The sequence below is a fragment of the Sander lucioperca genome, chromosome 3 (genome assembly GCF_008315115.2).
Source record: "Sander lucioperca isolate FBNREF2018 chromosome 3, SLUC_FBN_1.2, whole genome shotgun sequence".
NCBI classification, from domain to species: domain Eukaryota; kingdom Metazoa; phylum Chordata; class Actinopteri; order Perciformes; family Percidae; genus Sander; species Sander lucioperca.
The window spans coordinates 23,845,299-23,861,822 of NC_050175.1; the positions used below are offsets into that span (position 1 = coordinate 23,845,299).

At 39.5% G+C, this 16,524-nt stretch overlaps 1 protein-coding gene across 5 annotated transcripts in view; it reads left to right on the plus strand.

Moving 5' to 3' along the window:
- The window catches only part of syt7b (synaptotagmin VIIb), a 111,436-nt gene that overhangs the window by 87,438 nt on the left and 7,474 nt on the right, over nt 1–16,524 (plus strand). For all 5 annotated transcript variants that reach the window (XM_031324172.2, XM_031324171.2, XM_035999546.1 and 2 more), the window contains one exon: nt 10,812–10,935. In XM_031324172.2, coding sequence (XP_031180032.1) covers nt 10,812–10,935 — 124 coding nt within the window. The remainder of the gene's footprint in view (nt 1–10,811; nt 10,936–16,524) is intronic.

The following is a 16,524-nucleotide window of genomic DNA, read 5'->3' on the forward strand; positions in this document are numbered from 1 at the left end:
CATAAGACACCAATACAGCTTATTGTCAAAGGACACATTTTGTTTCTTGCTGATCTGTTATCTACAGACAAAACCATTAACTGTCTGCGTTAAGTCAAAGGTCCTCTTATCTCTTACTGTATGTTGGGCTTCTTGTTATGTAAGTCAGTTTGGGTCACTGTGGTAGATCAGCCAAAGCCCTGCAGTGGACTGGACATAATCACCCATCTGCAGATAACTATTATGGAAACTCTGAAGCTGTTTGTGTTATAATCATCTCAGAAAACTGCTGTTGCATGGCAGAGCTGCATCTTAATGAGCTCAGAGAGATGCAGCGCACAGAGACGCAACAGGGAAATAAATATGAATAAACCCAAAAGTGCTTACTGGCCCTGGACAACCTCCACTCTAAACAGAGTTTTTAAAAGCTGTAAAATGTGCTTCCATTCAATACCAAGCAAGAATACAGTACATTCTGCCCACACAGACTGTTAATGATGGGACGTTCAGATTGTGGACCACTCTGAATGAGGTCTAGAATAATCTTATCACATTGTTCTGCTTTAACAGTTGATAATCATGTCCTTCTAATTCACTGATACTGAGGTATTTGTAATATTTTCACCACTGCAAAAAAAAAAAAAAAAAAAACTCTTGAGAAGCTGGAAGCTCTAGTGGGGAAAAAAGACAAACCTCACAGGCATCATCTTTGAAAAAATGCCACAGGAAATAGGAGAGGAAAAAATTTCATAGCAGTAAGAATGAAAATTAAGCTTTGCACGCCTGTTTTCAAACAGCGTATATGAAGAATAAGTGATGAGTAAAAATATCAAAAATAAGCTCCCACACACTGTCAACACTTGCGGCAAATTTCAAAGACTACGTTTTCTGAAAACAAACTTTTGACATGCATTTTCACTGCATTATATGTTTGATGATGCTGTTGTTTAATTACTGTATGCTGTCCCCTGTTTTCCATATTTGTATGGGAATGCATCCCTTTTGCTGGTATGTAATGTTTTTTCTTGTTTCTAGTTATTTACTGAAATGATTATTGATTATATTTTGTTTTTTTTAAAATATTTCCCAGGTGTTTACTCTATTCTTTTGTATGATGGATTGCTCTGCCCCTATTATTGGTTGATAATCCTTTTGACGTATGTACATACATCTAATTTATTTACTGCAACTTGTTAAAATAAATGCCAGGTGAAGGTTGTTTAACTGAAATGAAGCCATTTAAAGCTGCACTCATCAATAATTTTATATTAAAAATGTATTAAATTACAATGTGTAAAAGGTCACTGGAGTGACAAAACCACAGATAAATATCACCCGACACAGCAGTTCCTCTCTGCTCTTTGAAACCTTTGAGTGTCTTTCAGCTCATTGTTTTGGTTTTACGGCTCACAAGTTTATCGTTTTGGTTCACTCTCATCAGTGTAATTTCAGCTGTTTTCAGATAGAAACCTCTGATAAACCTACTGTTCCCAGCAACAAAAAGCCGATTGACAAAGTCAGCAACTAGCTGGTAAACACAGTGGAGCATTTAGTAGCTAAAGAGCCAGATATTTCCCTCAGGAGTTGGTGGAGATCAAAGCAGAGCTAAAAGGAGAATATATTTTTACTTACATTTGCTGGGTGGCAGCAAACATGTATACAAATGAATAGCTTATTTTTGATATTTCCACCCAGTCTGAACAAGGAACCTTTTTAATAGAGATGGCCCGATACCATTTTTTGCTTCCTGATACCGATTTTGATACCTGAACTTGCGTATCGGCCGATACCGAGTACCGATCCGATACCAGTGTGTCATATATTTTATTACGTTTTAACAAATGTATACTACTGTCCCTGTATGGATGTGATATGATTTCTATCTTTGTTGTCACTCTGGCTCAGGTTAAACTCTTTGTGAAACATGAACAATGAACGCCACAGAACTTTCTTTTATTATGCAGTTTGAACGGAAAAAGAACATGAATAAACTACTTTAACGTAGATTTTCTTTAGGGCTTTATTACGTGGTATCGGATCGGTGCATAAACTCCAATACTTCCCGATACCGATACCAGCGTTTTAGGCAGTATCAGAGCCGATACGGAACATCTCTACTTTTTAATATATTGTCATTTGGAGATGAGAATAATTTGATTGGTGCTGTTATTCAAACGTTGGGTGTGTACATTGTTGCTAGATGGCCTCAGTGGGAATCAGAGCTCTAATCTTGGCAGCGGTAATGTCATACTGCATTCGCTGAGTTGCACAACCCTAGACTGTACAGTATTAATCAAGCAGGAAGTTGTTGCCACCCTTTTATCAGCTGGCATATCTGACTCTTTCAGTTGTGTGTCTGAGCCAGCAATCACAGCGAGTCAAGCCTCCTAATGACTCTCCAGGCCGGCCACTGGTCCCCATGGCAGCCTCTGGAGCCAGCAATGGCCTGGGAGGAAAGATGATTGGAAAGAAAAAGCGATGTAGGTCAGCACAAAGGAGGCATTTTAAAAAAAACTGTCAGATCTAAGTTTGGAGCTCATTCACCATTTCTCTGGTTGCAAGCAGGAAGCTGATCTAAGAGAGCCCATGAAAGGAAAGCGAGGGGGGCATCACAGCAAAGGTGACAGTGAGTAGTGGAAGAAAAAAAAAAAGAGGTGTGTTGGAAGTCATTAAACACATTTATCTCTAATTTTGAAAATGATATGACATCACTACAGGTTTATGCATGAAGCGTTATTTACAAAAACAGCAACTCCCCAGTGGATCAATCTGAAGAACAAGGCAGCAGAAGTCAATTCAAAGAGCATCAACCACGTCGAACCCTGTAGATGGCTCCATTAGTTGTATTAGCCTGCGTGTTGAGAAGGGGGCGGTGGCCGGGTGATTTGTCCCTGTTGGTGGGGAGCGCTGAGTGGGCTGACATTGGAGCCTGGGCCTCATCCATCATGGATTGTGGGACCTATATTGTGTTCCATGGTCTCCTCGGGCGAGTGTATGATCAGCAAGACCCAGATACAGTAATGTTTATGGAGACACACTTCCTATCCAGGCCCTGCTGGTAACCCTCATCCCTCATGTTCTCACCCGTCCATCCACTCTCCCTCCCTCGCCCTCTGCTTCCCATTCCTCTCCCCATCCCCTCATCAATTTCCTCTCTACCCTCTGCAGCCCTCATTTTGTTTCTCAATAAGACTTAAGTCTTCTCATCTCTCCTTCATTCCCCCTCCACCTCTGCCTTCTTTCTCAATCTCACCTCCACGCTTTATTTAATTGCATCTATTAAATCTTTTTTATTATATTTTGCACTGTTTTGCCAGTCACCCTCTCTTCCTCCTTTTCCATTCCACTATCTCCTTATTCACCTAATCCACCTAATCCACCCTCTCCTGAGGGCATTGACTGGAGTTGTGATGGGATGATGTTACAGTACACTTCTCAGTCAGCTCGGCCAGACTCTGACAAATCTGCTCCTTGTGGGCAGTTCTTATGCATTGGTATACAGTATATTTGCTCGCACGCCCATGAGCTTTCTGCAACATCCCTGTATCATCTCTGAATGTCTGTACTAGTTTGCACGTGATAAGATTTGGCTCCAAATGTAGATACACAACACAGTTTTATACTCACCCAATCTCATCTATTGTTTAATTTATCTAAATGATAAAGCCAATATTTCATATTGTTTTCCCACATGAAGCCAGCTATTAAAATAAATGCAATAAGTCTTTGTCACTTTATAATCTCATATCCTAAGGCACAATATCTTAATTATTTCTGCATGACTTCTAGAGAATGATAAATGAAACTGATAGAATACTAACAAAAATAGCTTTTTCAAATGAGCGCTCTGATCCACTTTCTATTGGAGGCATAGTTCTTCTTTCTGTGATCAGTATTTAGGAAGCTACTTAACATAGTGGACTAAACACATTTTTATTAAAATCATATGCACAGAGATAAAATAGTGAATAATCTTCTCATTCAACCCTGTCTTTCAGAAATTATATTTTTATACTACTAATTTGTTTTGCCAATTATGAAAAACGTTATTAGATTATGTTCACTGGCAACGTTTTTTGGGCGAAGGAAGTGTTGCATTTTTATACTGCATGTAAGTCATAGGGCGAAGTTTTGAGCTCCCACTAGCCACCCTTTCTCAACTTTTTTGATACTGGAGACCTTTGATTATGGCTTAGATCAAACTAATAGTCAGAATTCACATAGACGTCTAAATTCATCTGTTGCACACGGCTGTCTAGTTCTTGACTATCTTAAGTAGGACTAATTTGCAATGATTTCTTAGTAAATTCTGACTTTTAAAAAAAACTAAAACAACATGGCTTACCAAGCAACCTACGTCAAACCACTCGACTCTGTTCACTCCAGCAGAAAATGTTCAACAAGTACAAAGATATTTTTCTGTGAAAGTTCAGTGAAGGATAATCTTAAGAGCAAAGCTAACACTATGGACCAGTCGAAAATCTCTTTGTGAAACCGGTCCCTGGGTTTATTTATTTGCTCTTGTAAATTAGTGTTTAGATAAACATAATCCTTAAGACAGGGTTGTCTCTTATTACTGTGCAAACAGGTGAAGATGCTATTTCTCAAAAACAAAGGAAAATCCTTATTCCTTCCTTTAACATGTTGTTGAAACACAACCTTAAATAGAAATAAATATCCTATTTATGAGTTCAAGTAAAACATAAGTACACATAAGCACATTTATGTAGTAAAGTGCTTCAAATGGATAATTATAGACAGATTCTGCTGAATGTTCTACTGCTCAGTATTTGATATAGTTTTTATTCCAATCAGTTCTCACCCTGGTTATATTTAGAAAATAAAAACTCCACACTTGCTTCATTAAGTGTGCATACAGATACTAAAGTGCTATCTCTAAGTAAACAGATGGTAGCTAGATGAGCGTGCACAACAGACAATATGGTCGCAACGATTTATGACACGTGTGTGAAAACGCAAACACAAATTCTTGTCATCCTGTGAATGTGGACTGCATGTTGCTTTGCTTGCTCTGAATATGTGTGAAGACTTCTTGCTCATGCTCCTTGCTGCCGGACCTTTGATTGAATCCAGTCGCTTCTCCTGTAATTACTTACATGATATACCTCTATCATAGTTGGTTGAATGAAGCATGTTCTTTTCATTTATTATATTATATTGTCTTTCTTAATCAATGTTAAACAGACTTTCCAACAGACAATACACATGAGATAGGAGGAGATAAGGTGTCTCTGCATTGTTCCCTGGGATGTAACAAGCTGCTTTGTCCAATTACACAGAAGATGGCTCAAACTCAGATTGAGGCCATGAGGTCAAAAGTCAGGGTTTTGAGTTTCGATGCGTCAAATCGAAGTGGTCGTCTTCCAGTGACATTGCCAACCACCTCCAGGAGGATTGTGTGTGTGTGTGTGTGTGTGTGTGTGTGTGTGTGTGTGTGTGTGTGTGTGTGTGTGTGTGTGTGTGTGTGTGTGTGTGTGCTCATTTGTTTAGTTTCATAGACTTGCTGGTAGTTAATTTGCATTTCCCATCGAAAAAGTGAAGTGTGAAGTGAGATTAGAGCTTGCCTCAGTCTGATGATCCAGACTGTTTTATTAGCAGAGGAAGAAGGTAACTCTATAATTGCACATTTCTGTCACTGCCTGTTTTGAGTATCATAGCTGGAGGTTGTTCTGCACTTTTTTTGGCATTTATGAATCAGCCATTTTCAGCATGAGCTCACGCATACCCAGTGGTGTGTGCTGTGGTGTTTCCGCAGGGTCACAGGGGGTTGGAGAAGTTAAACGTACGAGGAAAGAGTGTGTTTCAAAGGCTTTCTAAATGTTTGGTCCCTTTGCCCTATGGGCTTTTTGCTATTGTCAATATATGCCCCTTCTGAACAACTTCCTTCCTTTACTGCCCTCTTTTGAAGGCTCCTGTTACCATGGTTACTGCAACCCCGTGTAAAATGCATGATGGTAGTGAGTACAATCTTAAGTGGGAGCACACATTTCAGTAGTCATGGTTACAACAACCTTCAAAGAATGAATTATGTAACTGGTGTTTTAGACGAAAGGGGCAACTCACAGCTACAGATATTTTTCCTTTTGTCCACCACCCTGGCATTATACATGTGCACTCATTTTTACTTTCTAATAATTGCACAAATGATCTTTATGTCTATTTTTGTCAGTGAATAAAGAGATAACTGCAGTGAAAACAATTCAATTGTTTTTAGTGAAAATGAGTTGTACCTTAGTATTACACAGGAATATTTCTGTAACACGTCTCATCATTTTCTTTATCTCTGGACAAAAAGCTAATTTGAGGATGTTATCATGTCTGGTTGAGATATTATACTGCACCAGTGCTGTGTGTGTGTGTGTGTGTGTGTGTGTGTGTGTGTGTGTGTGTGTGTGTGTGTGTGTGTTTTACGGTGAGTAAATATGTATATTTACACGCACCTCACTACTACACCCACTTGCTCCATGTCCCGCAGGCTGTTGTCGTGCCAGCAGTCTTGATTCGAGGACACTGTGTGCAGCAGCAGGTCTTTATTTGCCTTTCATGTCACCGTACATCAATCTTTGGTGACTATGACAAGCAGACACCACAAGTTTACTTGTCTAATACAAATCCTCTTGGAGTTTTGATGAAACAAGTGTGTTATTAAGCCAATTTGTCTTTATTAAATGTGTCTGTGTCTCCAAGACAAATTCAGGAATAAAGGCAGAAACTCCAGTGGGGGAAAAAGAAGAGAAATAATCATCTCATGTTTGATAATTTTGACTGCTGACATGTTTTGGCATGATGCCTTTGTCGTTGTAAATGACACATCATGCCATCAACAAGAAAACAATTGCACTTGTACACCTGCAAGAAGATCTACACTGCAGGAGGAAAAGTAGGAAAAGAAAAATATTAAATGAAATCAAGAAACAAATTGCTTTCTTTCTTAAGGCAGAGCACCAAACTAAAATTCAGTGCAGGAGAAGTTTAGCTGTTTTTTTTCCTATGAATTCATTAGCTCTCTGAAATATGGCACATTTCTGTTACACAAAAATAAATAGGATGTATTCTCACATTACTAAAAATAATTTGGTTTCATTTGGCTGCTTCATATTTGGGTTTTATCTTCTGTCAGTTAAACTTATGAGTTGATACTGACTAGTCAATGAAATGTACACATGTTGTTGGCTGCCTACCTATGTAATGATGCTATGTTTTTAGTTGATAAATTAGGTCATCAACCTGAAGTGCGGGAATAACTCTGCTTTGATTTGCTTCCTGTTACTGTAATTAAATCCTCTCTCTAGCTTCCATTTTCTGTTTTCTGACATATGTTGTCTTTAGATCTCCACCTGGTTAACTGCCAGTTTGGATATATAATCTCCTCTCTAACACAGTTTATTGATCAGTTATCTCTTGTCTTATGTCTGCCTGTCCACTGAGCACCTAATTGTGTGTCTCAAGTTAGATGGAAAGGAAAGATTTACAACATCTGCTCTGTTCATTTGTTGTCCAACAAACCTTTTTTTTTACTAATGCAGCTGACAGGGTTTGACTTGACGATGCATCACGCAAATATTACAAAAACAGTCAGACTTCCTGCAGGGCCCCTTATACTGGAGTATACAGAGCAATGGATATGTTTACAGATAGGGGAAAAAATGCATGATATATGCAGGCCTGTATTAACAACGACAGTTTTATGCACTGTGTTAGAGTATTGCATGTGCTCGGCATGGCTGAGATGATTTATAGCCAAATATTCACAGTAGAAGGAAATTGAGAAAATTCCCAGCTGTGTTTATGTGAGGTTGATTAGTCAAGATTCATGTGGTCTCTGTCTTGTGTGTTGGGTGTTGAATAAGGAGGGTTCAATCGGATGTCATTGAGCCAACCCCTCCTAAAAGTAAGCATTTATAGACTCTTTGGGACCCAGCTGACAGGCATATATTATATGCTCTATAGTCTAAGTGGGGAATGCCTTTAAAGGCTCGTCTATGTAGCTGAGCTGGAAATTAACTATTTAGAGGGTAGAAGGTGATGGAGGGTACATATAAAAGAGCTTTTTACAAATTAATGTTTTAAACTTCAGGTGGCTGCTGTTGTGCCATAAAATCTACCTGACAAATCCACAAACATACCAGATAAACAACCAATCAGGCATAAACATTGTGAAAAGGATAATGTGAATTTTACACTTTCATGCACTAAAAGCTCTGCTGAGATTTTAACGTCGGCAGCGGACACTCAAATGTCAGAGGAGCAGAATTACCTTCCAACAGTTTTCAAACCATTCCCAACTATTCCCCACACATTGAAAACACATGTTAGGTGATAAAACACTGATGGACTTCAAGCTGGTTTTAAACATCTGCACATTGATTTTCATTTCGTAGTAAATAAATTGAAAATACAGGCTCTGTTGGGGGAAGGGTGACGATCAGATTATCTGGGTATGATGTGTTATATGGTCAAAAAGCTTTTTTTGTTCCACTCTTAACTTAGCTGGGCACCTTTTTAACTAATTGATCACAGCCCCATTCCAAAAAAAGCATCATAAGGTAATATCAGTCCCATTATGCTAAGTCTATTGGCTTAAGATCATCTTTGCGTTAAAAAAGTCGTAAATATTCCTGCAAAAAACAGAATCATCGTAATCCAATTTACAGATGCACACAATAGTAAACATATCAGATGATGACGACAAACTTAATTCATTTAGCAATTTTGGTTCTTGCAGGCTGCCTAGGAGAAAAAGTTCTGAAATAGGTAAAACAGTGGGTATGATGCTTGAACACGGAGCACCACCACAGTACATGTGGGAGTCAACTCAGTATTACAGCGTAACTGCCATGTGTTATGTAATTATTTTAATTTATTACACAGCTTGGTTGAATACTTGATTCTGATTAGTCAATCACAGCATTCTGCGGACTGCTATTTCTGTATAACAGACCGTTGCTTAGTATAACAGACCGTTGCCGTGGACGCAGTCTTAGACTCAGGCGGACAATTTTTTATCAATTAAATCATTTTTTAATCAATATTTGTGCTTATACGGATCAGATCACAAAGGGAGAGAGGGTGGAGGAAACGGGGATCCTTAATAGAGCTTTTGTCAACAGTGCAAACAGAGCATGAGTTAGCTCCATGGTTAGCTCACTCACTGGGGCGACCTGGCTTCCGCCGAAAAGCTGTGCTCATCAGTGGTAAAGCTAAGGCGTCATCAGCGGGTAATCTGTGTTTGAGAAGCCGTGTTTGAAGCCATGTAATAAGCAGGATAATGTAGAGAGAGCCGGTCATTATTGCGAACTGACCCCTATTCCTGCATCACCCTGTCAGGGTTCTAATTAGCAATAATATCATTATCCCTTGCGTAACACATTGTTCCCCATGTGTTGGGGGTTGATATTATAAGCTGTAATTGAACATTTTTAGCTTTCTCTGCATATCAGTTTGACCTGTTATATGGAGAAATAATGCAGTCATGTTTCAGATGTATTCATCAGCTGATACCTAAAATAGTAAGCTGTGTTTGGTAAGCATCAGCAACAGAAACCATTACATTTATAATTAAGTCTGCGCTGCATTGTTGGCGCTCTGACCTGCAGATCACAGGAAATAAACGCAGAGTGACGAATCCATTCTTTTCTCTTCTACACCATATCCTTTTCTCCTGCTCCCTCTCGCTCTGCTTTCTGCTTTTACTTGTCTCTTTGCTGTACAAACCCTGTCCATCGCTCACCCCTCCTTCTTCAGCCTTCTTCTATTTGTCTTGCCCATCTAACATGTCAGCTTGCTTCCTTTCCTCTGCTTTAGCGCATCTGACTCTTTACCTGAACCAAACCTGCTCTGTTTTGTTTCCAGGCTAGTATCAATCTCCCTTCCTTACTATGATGTGTGTGTTTGTGTGTGTGTGTGTGTGTGTGTGTGTGTGTGTGTGTGTGTGTGTGTGTGTGTGTGTGTTTGTGTGTTTGTGACATTCATTTGAGTCCGTAACCTCTCTTTGTTCATTCTATTATTCCTCCTAATCTTAAACCAAGACAAATCCTCTCCTTCACTTTCTCTCAACCTGTGTACAGATAAGTCTTCAAATGTATCTTTCCCTCTAAGATCATATTTTCCATGATACCTTCTTCTAATCTCTTCTACTTTTACCTTTGTGTTTTACAGCTCACCTGCTCCCGCGCTCACTACCTCTGTCTCTCTAAATCTCTCTGTTTTTTTTCTTTCTGGATTGTCTCTCTCACAGCGATAAGTGCTTATTAGTCTTATTTGTCAAAAGGCTTCTAGTGGTATAGCTTTTTTGTATTTTCCCTGTTTACCAAATTGTTACATACCCTTCACTAATTTTAGTATTTTATTTCTGTTGTCAGTCAGATATATTGGTGTTTATTACTTAAGGTCTTGTACTGTGAATATTTAGTTGATGGCCTAGTTTTGTGCGTGCGCAATTTTCAGTGTGTGAAGTGACAGGGGGTGGTGGAGAAAGTTTCACAGGTGTATGTTTAGCTTGAGGTCTTGTTATGATTATACTGACACTGTTGGACTACTGGACATACAGATCAACTCAGTGATCAAATCTAGCTGTATCCAGCTGAGGCTCTTATCTAAGGTCAAGTCTTTATCATTTAGTGATTTTGAAAGGGTCATACTTTTATCTTGACCCGCCTCGACTACTGTAATGCCCTCTATGTTGCTGTTAGCCAAGCCTCACTGTCACACTTGCAGAAACAAAGGCAATGTCCTTTTGAAACCGAAAAGGACCCTTCCGAAATATGAGCATTTTTATGTGAATATGTGTGTGTTTGTGTCCATTTTAACAGGACTCCGGGTAACAAACCAGGCAGCAGCCCCAGAGGTCAGACCCCAGACGAGACCGGACGTCGCCACGATGCCAACTCCTCTGTTTCTGACTTGGCCAATTCCGTCACCAGTGACATGCTCATGGTAACAACACAGTATACAGTCATGGCCAAAAGTGTTGGCACCCCTGAAATTTTTCCAGAAAATCAAGTATTTCTCACAGAAAAGTATTGCATTAACACATGTTTTGCTATACACATATTTATTCCCTTTGTGTGTATTGGAACAAAACAAAAAAAAGAAGGAAAAAAAGCAAATTGGACATAATTACACACAAAACTCCAAAAATGGGCTGGACAAAATTATTGGCACCCTTAACTTAATATTTGGTTGCACACCCTTTGGAAAAACAACTGAAATCAATCGCTTCCTATAACCATCAATAAGCTTCTTACACCTCTGGACCACTCTTCCTTTGCAAACTGCTCCAGGTCTCTCATATTGGAAGGGCGCCTTTTCCCAACAGCAATTTTAAGATCTCTCCACAGGTGTTCAATGGGATTTAGATCTGGACTCATTGCTGGCCACTTCAGAACTCTCCAGCGCTTTGTTGCCATCCATTTTTGTGTGCTTTTTGAAGTATGTTTGGGGTCATTGTCCTGCTGGAAGACCCACGATCTCGGACGCAAACCCAGCTTTTTGACACTGGGCCCTACATTGCGACCCAAAATCCTTTAGTAATCCTCAGATTTCATGATGCCTTGCACACAGTCAAGGCACCCAGTGCCAGAGGCAGCAAAACAGCCCCAAAACATCTTTGAACCTCCACCATATTTGACTGTAGGTTCTATTTCGTATAGGCTTCGCCCTCTAAGCCACGCTATTGGGTTTATCCCTTCACACATGCGCAGTCGACTGCGCATGCGCGAAGGGATAAACCCAATAGCGTGGCTTAGAGGGCGAAGCCTATACTCATAGAATCTGGAGTTACAATAACGTAACTATCGGGATAAACCCAATAGCGTGGCTTAGAGGGCTACGCCTATACTCATAGAATCTGGAGTTACAATAACGTAACTATCGTACTGTGTTCTTTTCTTTGTAGGCCTCATTCCGTTTTCGGTAAACAGTAGAATGATGTGCTTTACCAAAAAGCTCTATCTTGGTCTCATCTGTCCACAAGACGTTTTCCCAGAAGGATTTTTGGCTTACTCAAGTACATTTTGGCAAACTGTAGTCTTGCTTTTTTATGTCTCTGTGTCAGCAGTGGGGTCCTCCTGGGTCTCCTGCCATAGCGTTCCATTTCATTCAAATGTCGACAGATAGTTCGTGCTGACACTGATGCACCCTGAGCCTGCAGGACAGCTTGAATTTCTTTGGAACTTGTTTGGGGCTGCTTATCCACCATCCGGACTATCCTGCGTTGCAACCTTTCCTCAATTTTTCTCTTCCGTCCACGTCTAGGGAGATTAGCTACAGTGCCATGGGTTGCAAACTTATTGATAATGCTGCGCACTGTGGACAGAGGAACATCTAGATCTCTGGAGATGGACTTGTAACCTCGAGATTGTTGATATTTTTCCACAATTTTGGTTCTCAAGTCCTCAGACAGTTCTCTTCTCCTCTTTCTGTTGTCCATGCTTAGTGTGGTACACACAGACACACAATGCACAGACTAAGTCAACTTCTCTCCTTTTTATCTGCTTTCAGGTGTGATTTTTATATTGCCCACACCTGTCACTTGCCCCAGGTGAGTTTAAAGGAGCATCACATGCTTGAAACAATCTTATTTATCCATTATCCACAATTTTGAAAGGGTGCCAATAATTTTGTCCAGCCCATTTTTGGAGTTTTGTGTGCAATTATGTCCAATTTGCTTTTTTTCCTTCTTTTTTTTGTTTTGTTCCAATACACACAAAGGGAATACACATGTGTATAGCAAAACATGTGTTAATGCAATACTTTTCTGTGAGAAATACTTGATTTTCTGGAAAAAATTTCAGGGGTGCCAACACTTTTGGCCATGACTGTATCTGAAGCTCCACAAGACCAATTTGATATTGATACACCACTAACTCATCCGTGGTCTGTCTGTTTTCTGCATTGCCAAACTCATCTATATTAAGACGGGGAGGACTGTTGTCAGAAAAGCCTTTTAAATCATAATAAATGAGACGGCTGAGAGACTTGAATGGTACTTCCAGATCATCTTTTCTAATCTAAGATGAAAGTTTCATGCAGGCCTTGAGACAAGGAAGTGGATGAGGAAGCAAGGGGGTAGACAAAATAATATAAAAAATTCATTCAGTTCAAGTTGGTTTTTAACTTGTAGCAGCTAATCTTCTTGTTTGATGCAGCGTGAATGCACAGCTTGGCAGTTCATTGTTGACCTTGGAAACAACAGTTGACAAAACAATCTCCACCCAAGGTCTGTGTTGTATATGTTGGTATTGATTTAACTAAGATTTATGTTGATATTCTATGAGAGCCCCCTTTAAAAAGCAGTGCCTTTAGTGATAACTGGCACTTTAGCTGAAATTACTTTATAGCAGTATTTGTGATTAAGTTGGAGTTTAGTGGTCAGTGTTGTAATTCCACTTTCTTACAACTTGGGTCATTTTTTTGTAGTTTCATCTGTAGGTCATCACTTATGTCAGTAATAATATAATTTTACTTATCAAATTAGTTGCTGACTATCTGGGAACATGGCAGCTTTGGTAAAAAGAAGTCCACTTGGGCGAGAAACGCAAGCATTCAGACAATCATGCCAGCTCACAGGTTAGCCAAACTTATTTGGAAAATAAAACAAAAAGTGTTTGTTGTAAACATCTATCACTATTTACTGACTAGCCTCCTGGTTTAACTTTGACCTAAACTTTGCCTGCCAGATCATGTTCAATGTTTTATTTTTATACTTGATAGCAATGATGGCCAAGGCTATAAAAATCAATTTTAATTAACCAGAATTATCCTTTAAAGTAATTTTGCATTAGGGCGCCTGGGTAGCTCATCTGGTTGAGCATGCACACCATGTACAGAGGCTCAGTCCTTGTCGCAGCGGCTGTGGGTTCGGTTCCAACCTGTGGCCCTTTGCTGCATGTCATCCCCCTTCTCTCTTTCATTTTCCTGACTTAATCTGTCCTATCAATAAAGGCAATAAATGCCAAAAAATAAATAAATCTTAAAATAATTTTGCATGAAGTGTTTACATTTCTTTGTCTACCACCTATTGTAAACAATACACTGTGTCTGTTCCAGAGAAGAAAGTGAGAAAAGAAAGCCTACACACTTTAGTTCAATTGAGTGAAGTCCTCTGCGAAGTGTTTCCTTCTCACAAGTCTTTCATCACTCAGAAAGTACTGTCTCCATCCCACTCAGCTTGCCCACCTGTAGAGCATCACAGTTAGTTATTGCTATACAGTAACTCCGCTAACTACAACATACAGTAATCACCACTCTGGAGTGAGACTCTGGGAGGGGAGGGGATGTGTGCCTTTTCATAGAGATTCAGTAATTAGCTGTGAAGGAACACGGAGTGCTGTGGGTGCTACGAGAATATGGCAAGGATGGGTATGAGCAGTGTGTAATTATGTGGGTCTCATGGTGTGTCTAAGGAATTCACAGTGGTGGTGCTTAATGATAATACTCATTCTGGGCAGTTTTGCCATAGGCATCTATATATTACACAACCCTCATGCTGAAAATACCCATCCAGCACTTTTGAGCCACTTGTGTTGCTGTAGGAAAAGCAGTGGCAGTATATACTGACTTTATTTTATACTGAGAAAAAAGGATGCAGGGAAATGGCATTGAACATCAGAGTATATATACATCAAATTTTCTCAAGCGTCTCAGGTGATAGGGGTTGAGGGAGGATGGGTGGGGGTCATGTCAGCATCATATGGTTCTTATCAGGATGTACTCTGACACTGCTTTCATTTTTTGAGATGCTCACAGAGCCCCTGGTGTGAAGGTGTCTTTTCTCTGTGTCAACACACATCCACACATTTGCAGAGGTTTGCTTTTTTTGTTTAAAGGATAAGGATGGCTGTGTTTTTTTTTTTTTTTGTGGATCTGTCAACATATCCCATAAAGACCAAATCTAGCAATGTGTTTGTCCGTCTCTCAATACTTTTTGACTTCCCAAGCCCATTCATTCTTGCAAAAGAAGTAAATCGTTAGAAATTGGGCATGTATATTTACTTTCATTTTGTGTTTTAAAGGCTAAATAATTTCATACAACAAGGGGGAACTGTAGCTTACCAATGTATACTATTTTTCAGATGCAATTTGAAACACATTGAGCTATTGAGTATTTACAGCAGCATTCAAATTTACTCAAAATAAACTACAGTGCCCATGTTTATTGTAATAAATGTAAGTCAGTGCAACATGTGGCTAATTTTTGTAGTTTTTGGATAACAATGGATGTTAAGCAAGACACTGTATGTTTCAGACAATATTTTGGTAGAATCAATTCATTGAATAAAATTGATATGATGAAATGAACGCAGAGAAGGCATGTCAGTATCCATATATTTAGGCTATCTAACGTTGAGCATACATTTAAAGTGTTGTTCAGACCTGGCCATGTTTTGGGCTCCGAGAGAATCTGCATCTATTGTACGTGGGATGTTTGGGTATCAGAAAAAGAAATTAGAGAGGAGGATTTAAGAATTGAATTAGATGGGAGGTCTCTGGAAAAAAGAGAGAGCACCCAACACAGAAAACGGGGAAAAGCAATTTAGGCCAGCTGTTGGGTGGAGGATTGCATAATGAAAAGTGATCATATTTAGCATGGAGAATGAGGTTGAGCACCGCCATCAGAAATATGTGGGAGAATACAGAATTGGATATTACATTTCTGGAACTGCTCCTTGAGTAATGCCTCTAGCTCTTCCCCCATCAGATAGCACTTTTTAAACTGGATTTCTCCCCCTCCCTCCAGGCCACGCCACCATCAGTCAGAGGGTCTGTCTACCAACAGATAATCTCCTCTCATCTTCACACAGCCAGACAGCAGCCATGACATAACATTATGCTAGCTTGCCAGTTAAGAGCTGTGTTAATAATGTAGAAGTGCAGAATTAGTGCCCCCTGTGGATTGGAGTCCAATATTCTTATTTAGTGTGATACCACCTGTCAGCTGCTATGGCAGTGTTTAATCTGTGTGAGAACATGCTTTGAATATGGCCAATTTGACTTAGTGGTCTGATGATACTACAATTTTAATGATACTACATTTTGTATACACTTAATACACTCCACTGTCAATTCATTAAGTACATGGTTAAAACTAATACATCATAAATGCAGCCCTGCAATAAACCCTACCTTCATGAAATGATAAGAGTTTTTGTTGACTGTTTTCGAGGTGCTGATTCAACTTCGTGGTTGAGCTTGACAGTTCATTCTTGACCTTGGAAACAGCAGTTGACAAAACAATCTCAACTCAAGGTCCACTCACTTGTGTTGCTTTGAGCTTTCGACTGTATCGCACAGTCCTCATAAAGAAATTCTTCAGTTGCTATGGAACTTTAGATTTTAGGCTCAAATGTACCATTCTGAGAAACTCTAATATATACATTATATATATATATATATAACATATGTCCAAAAAGGAGTAGGAAGAAGTAAAATGCTTGTCTGGTCCTACCCTTCTTCTATACTAATCTGTCAATTCTCAATACCAACTCTCCGGAAGCGTCCATCCCAACAACTAAATCACTCAGT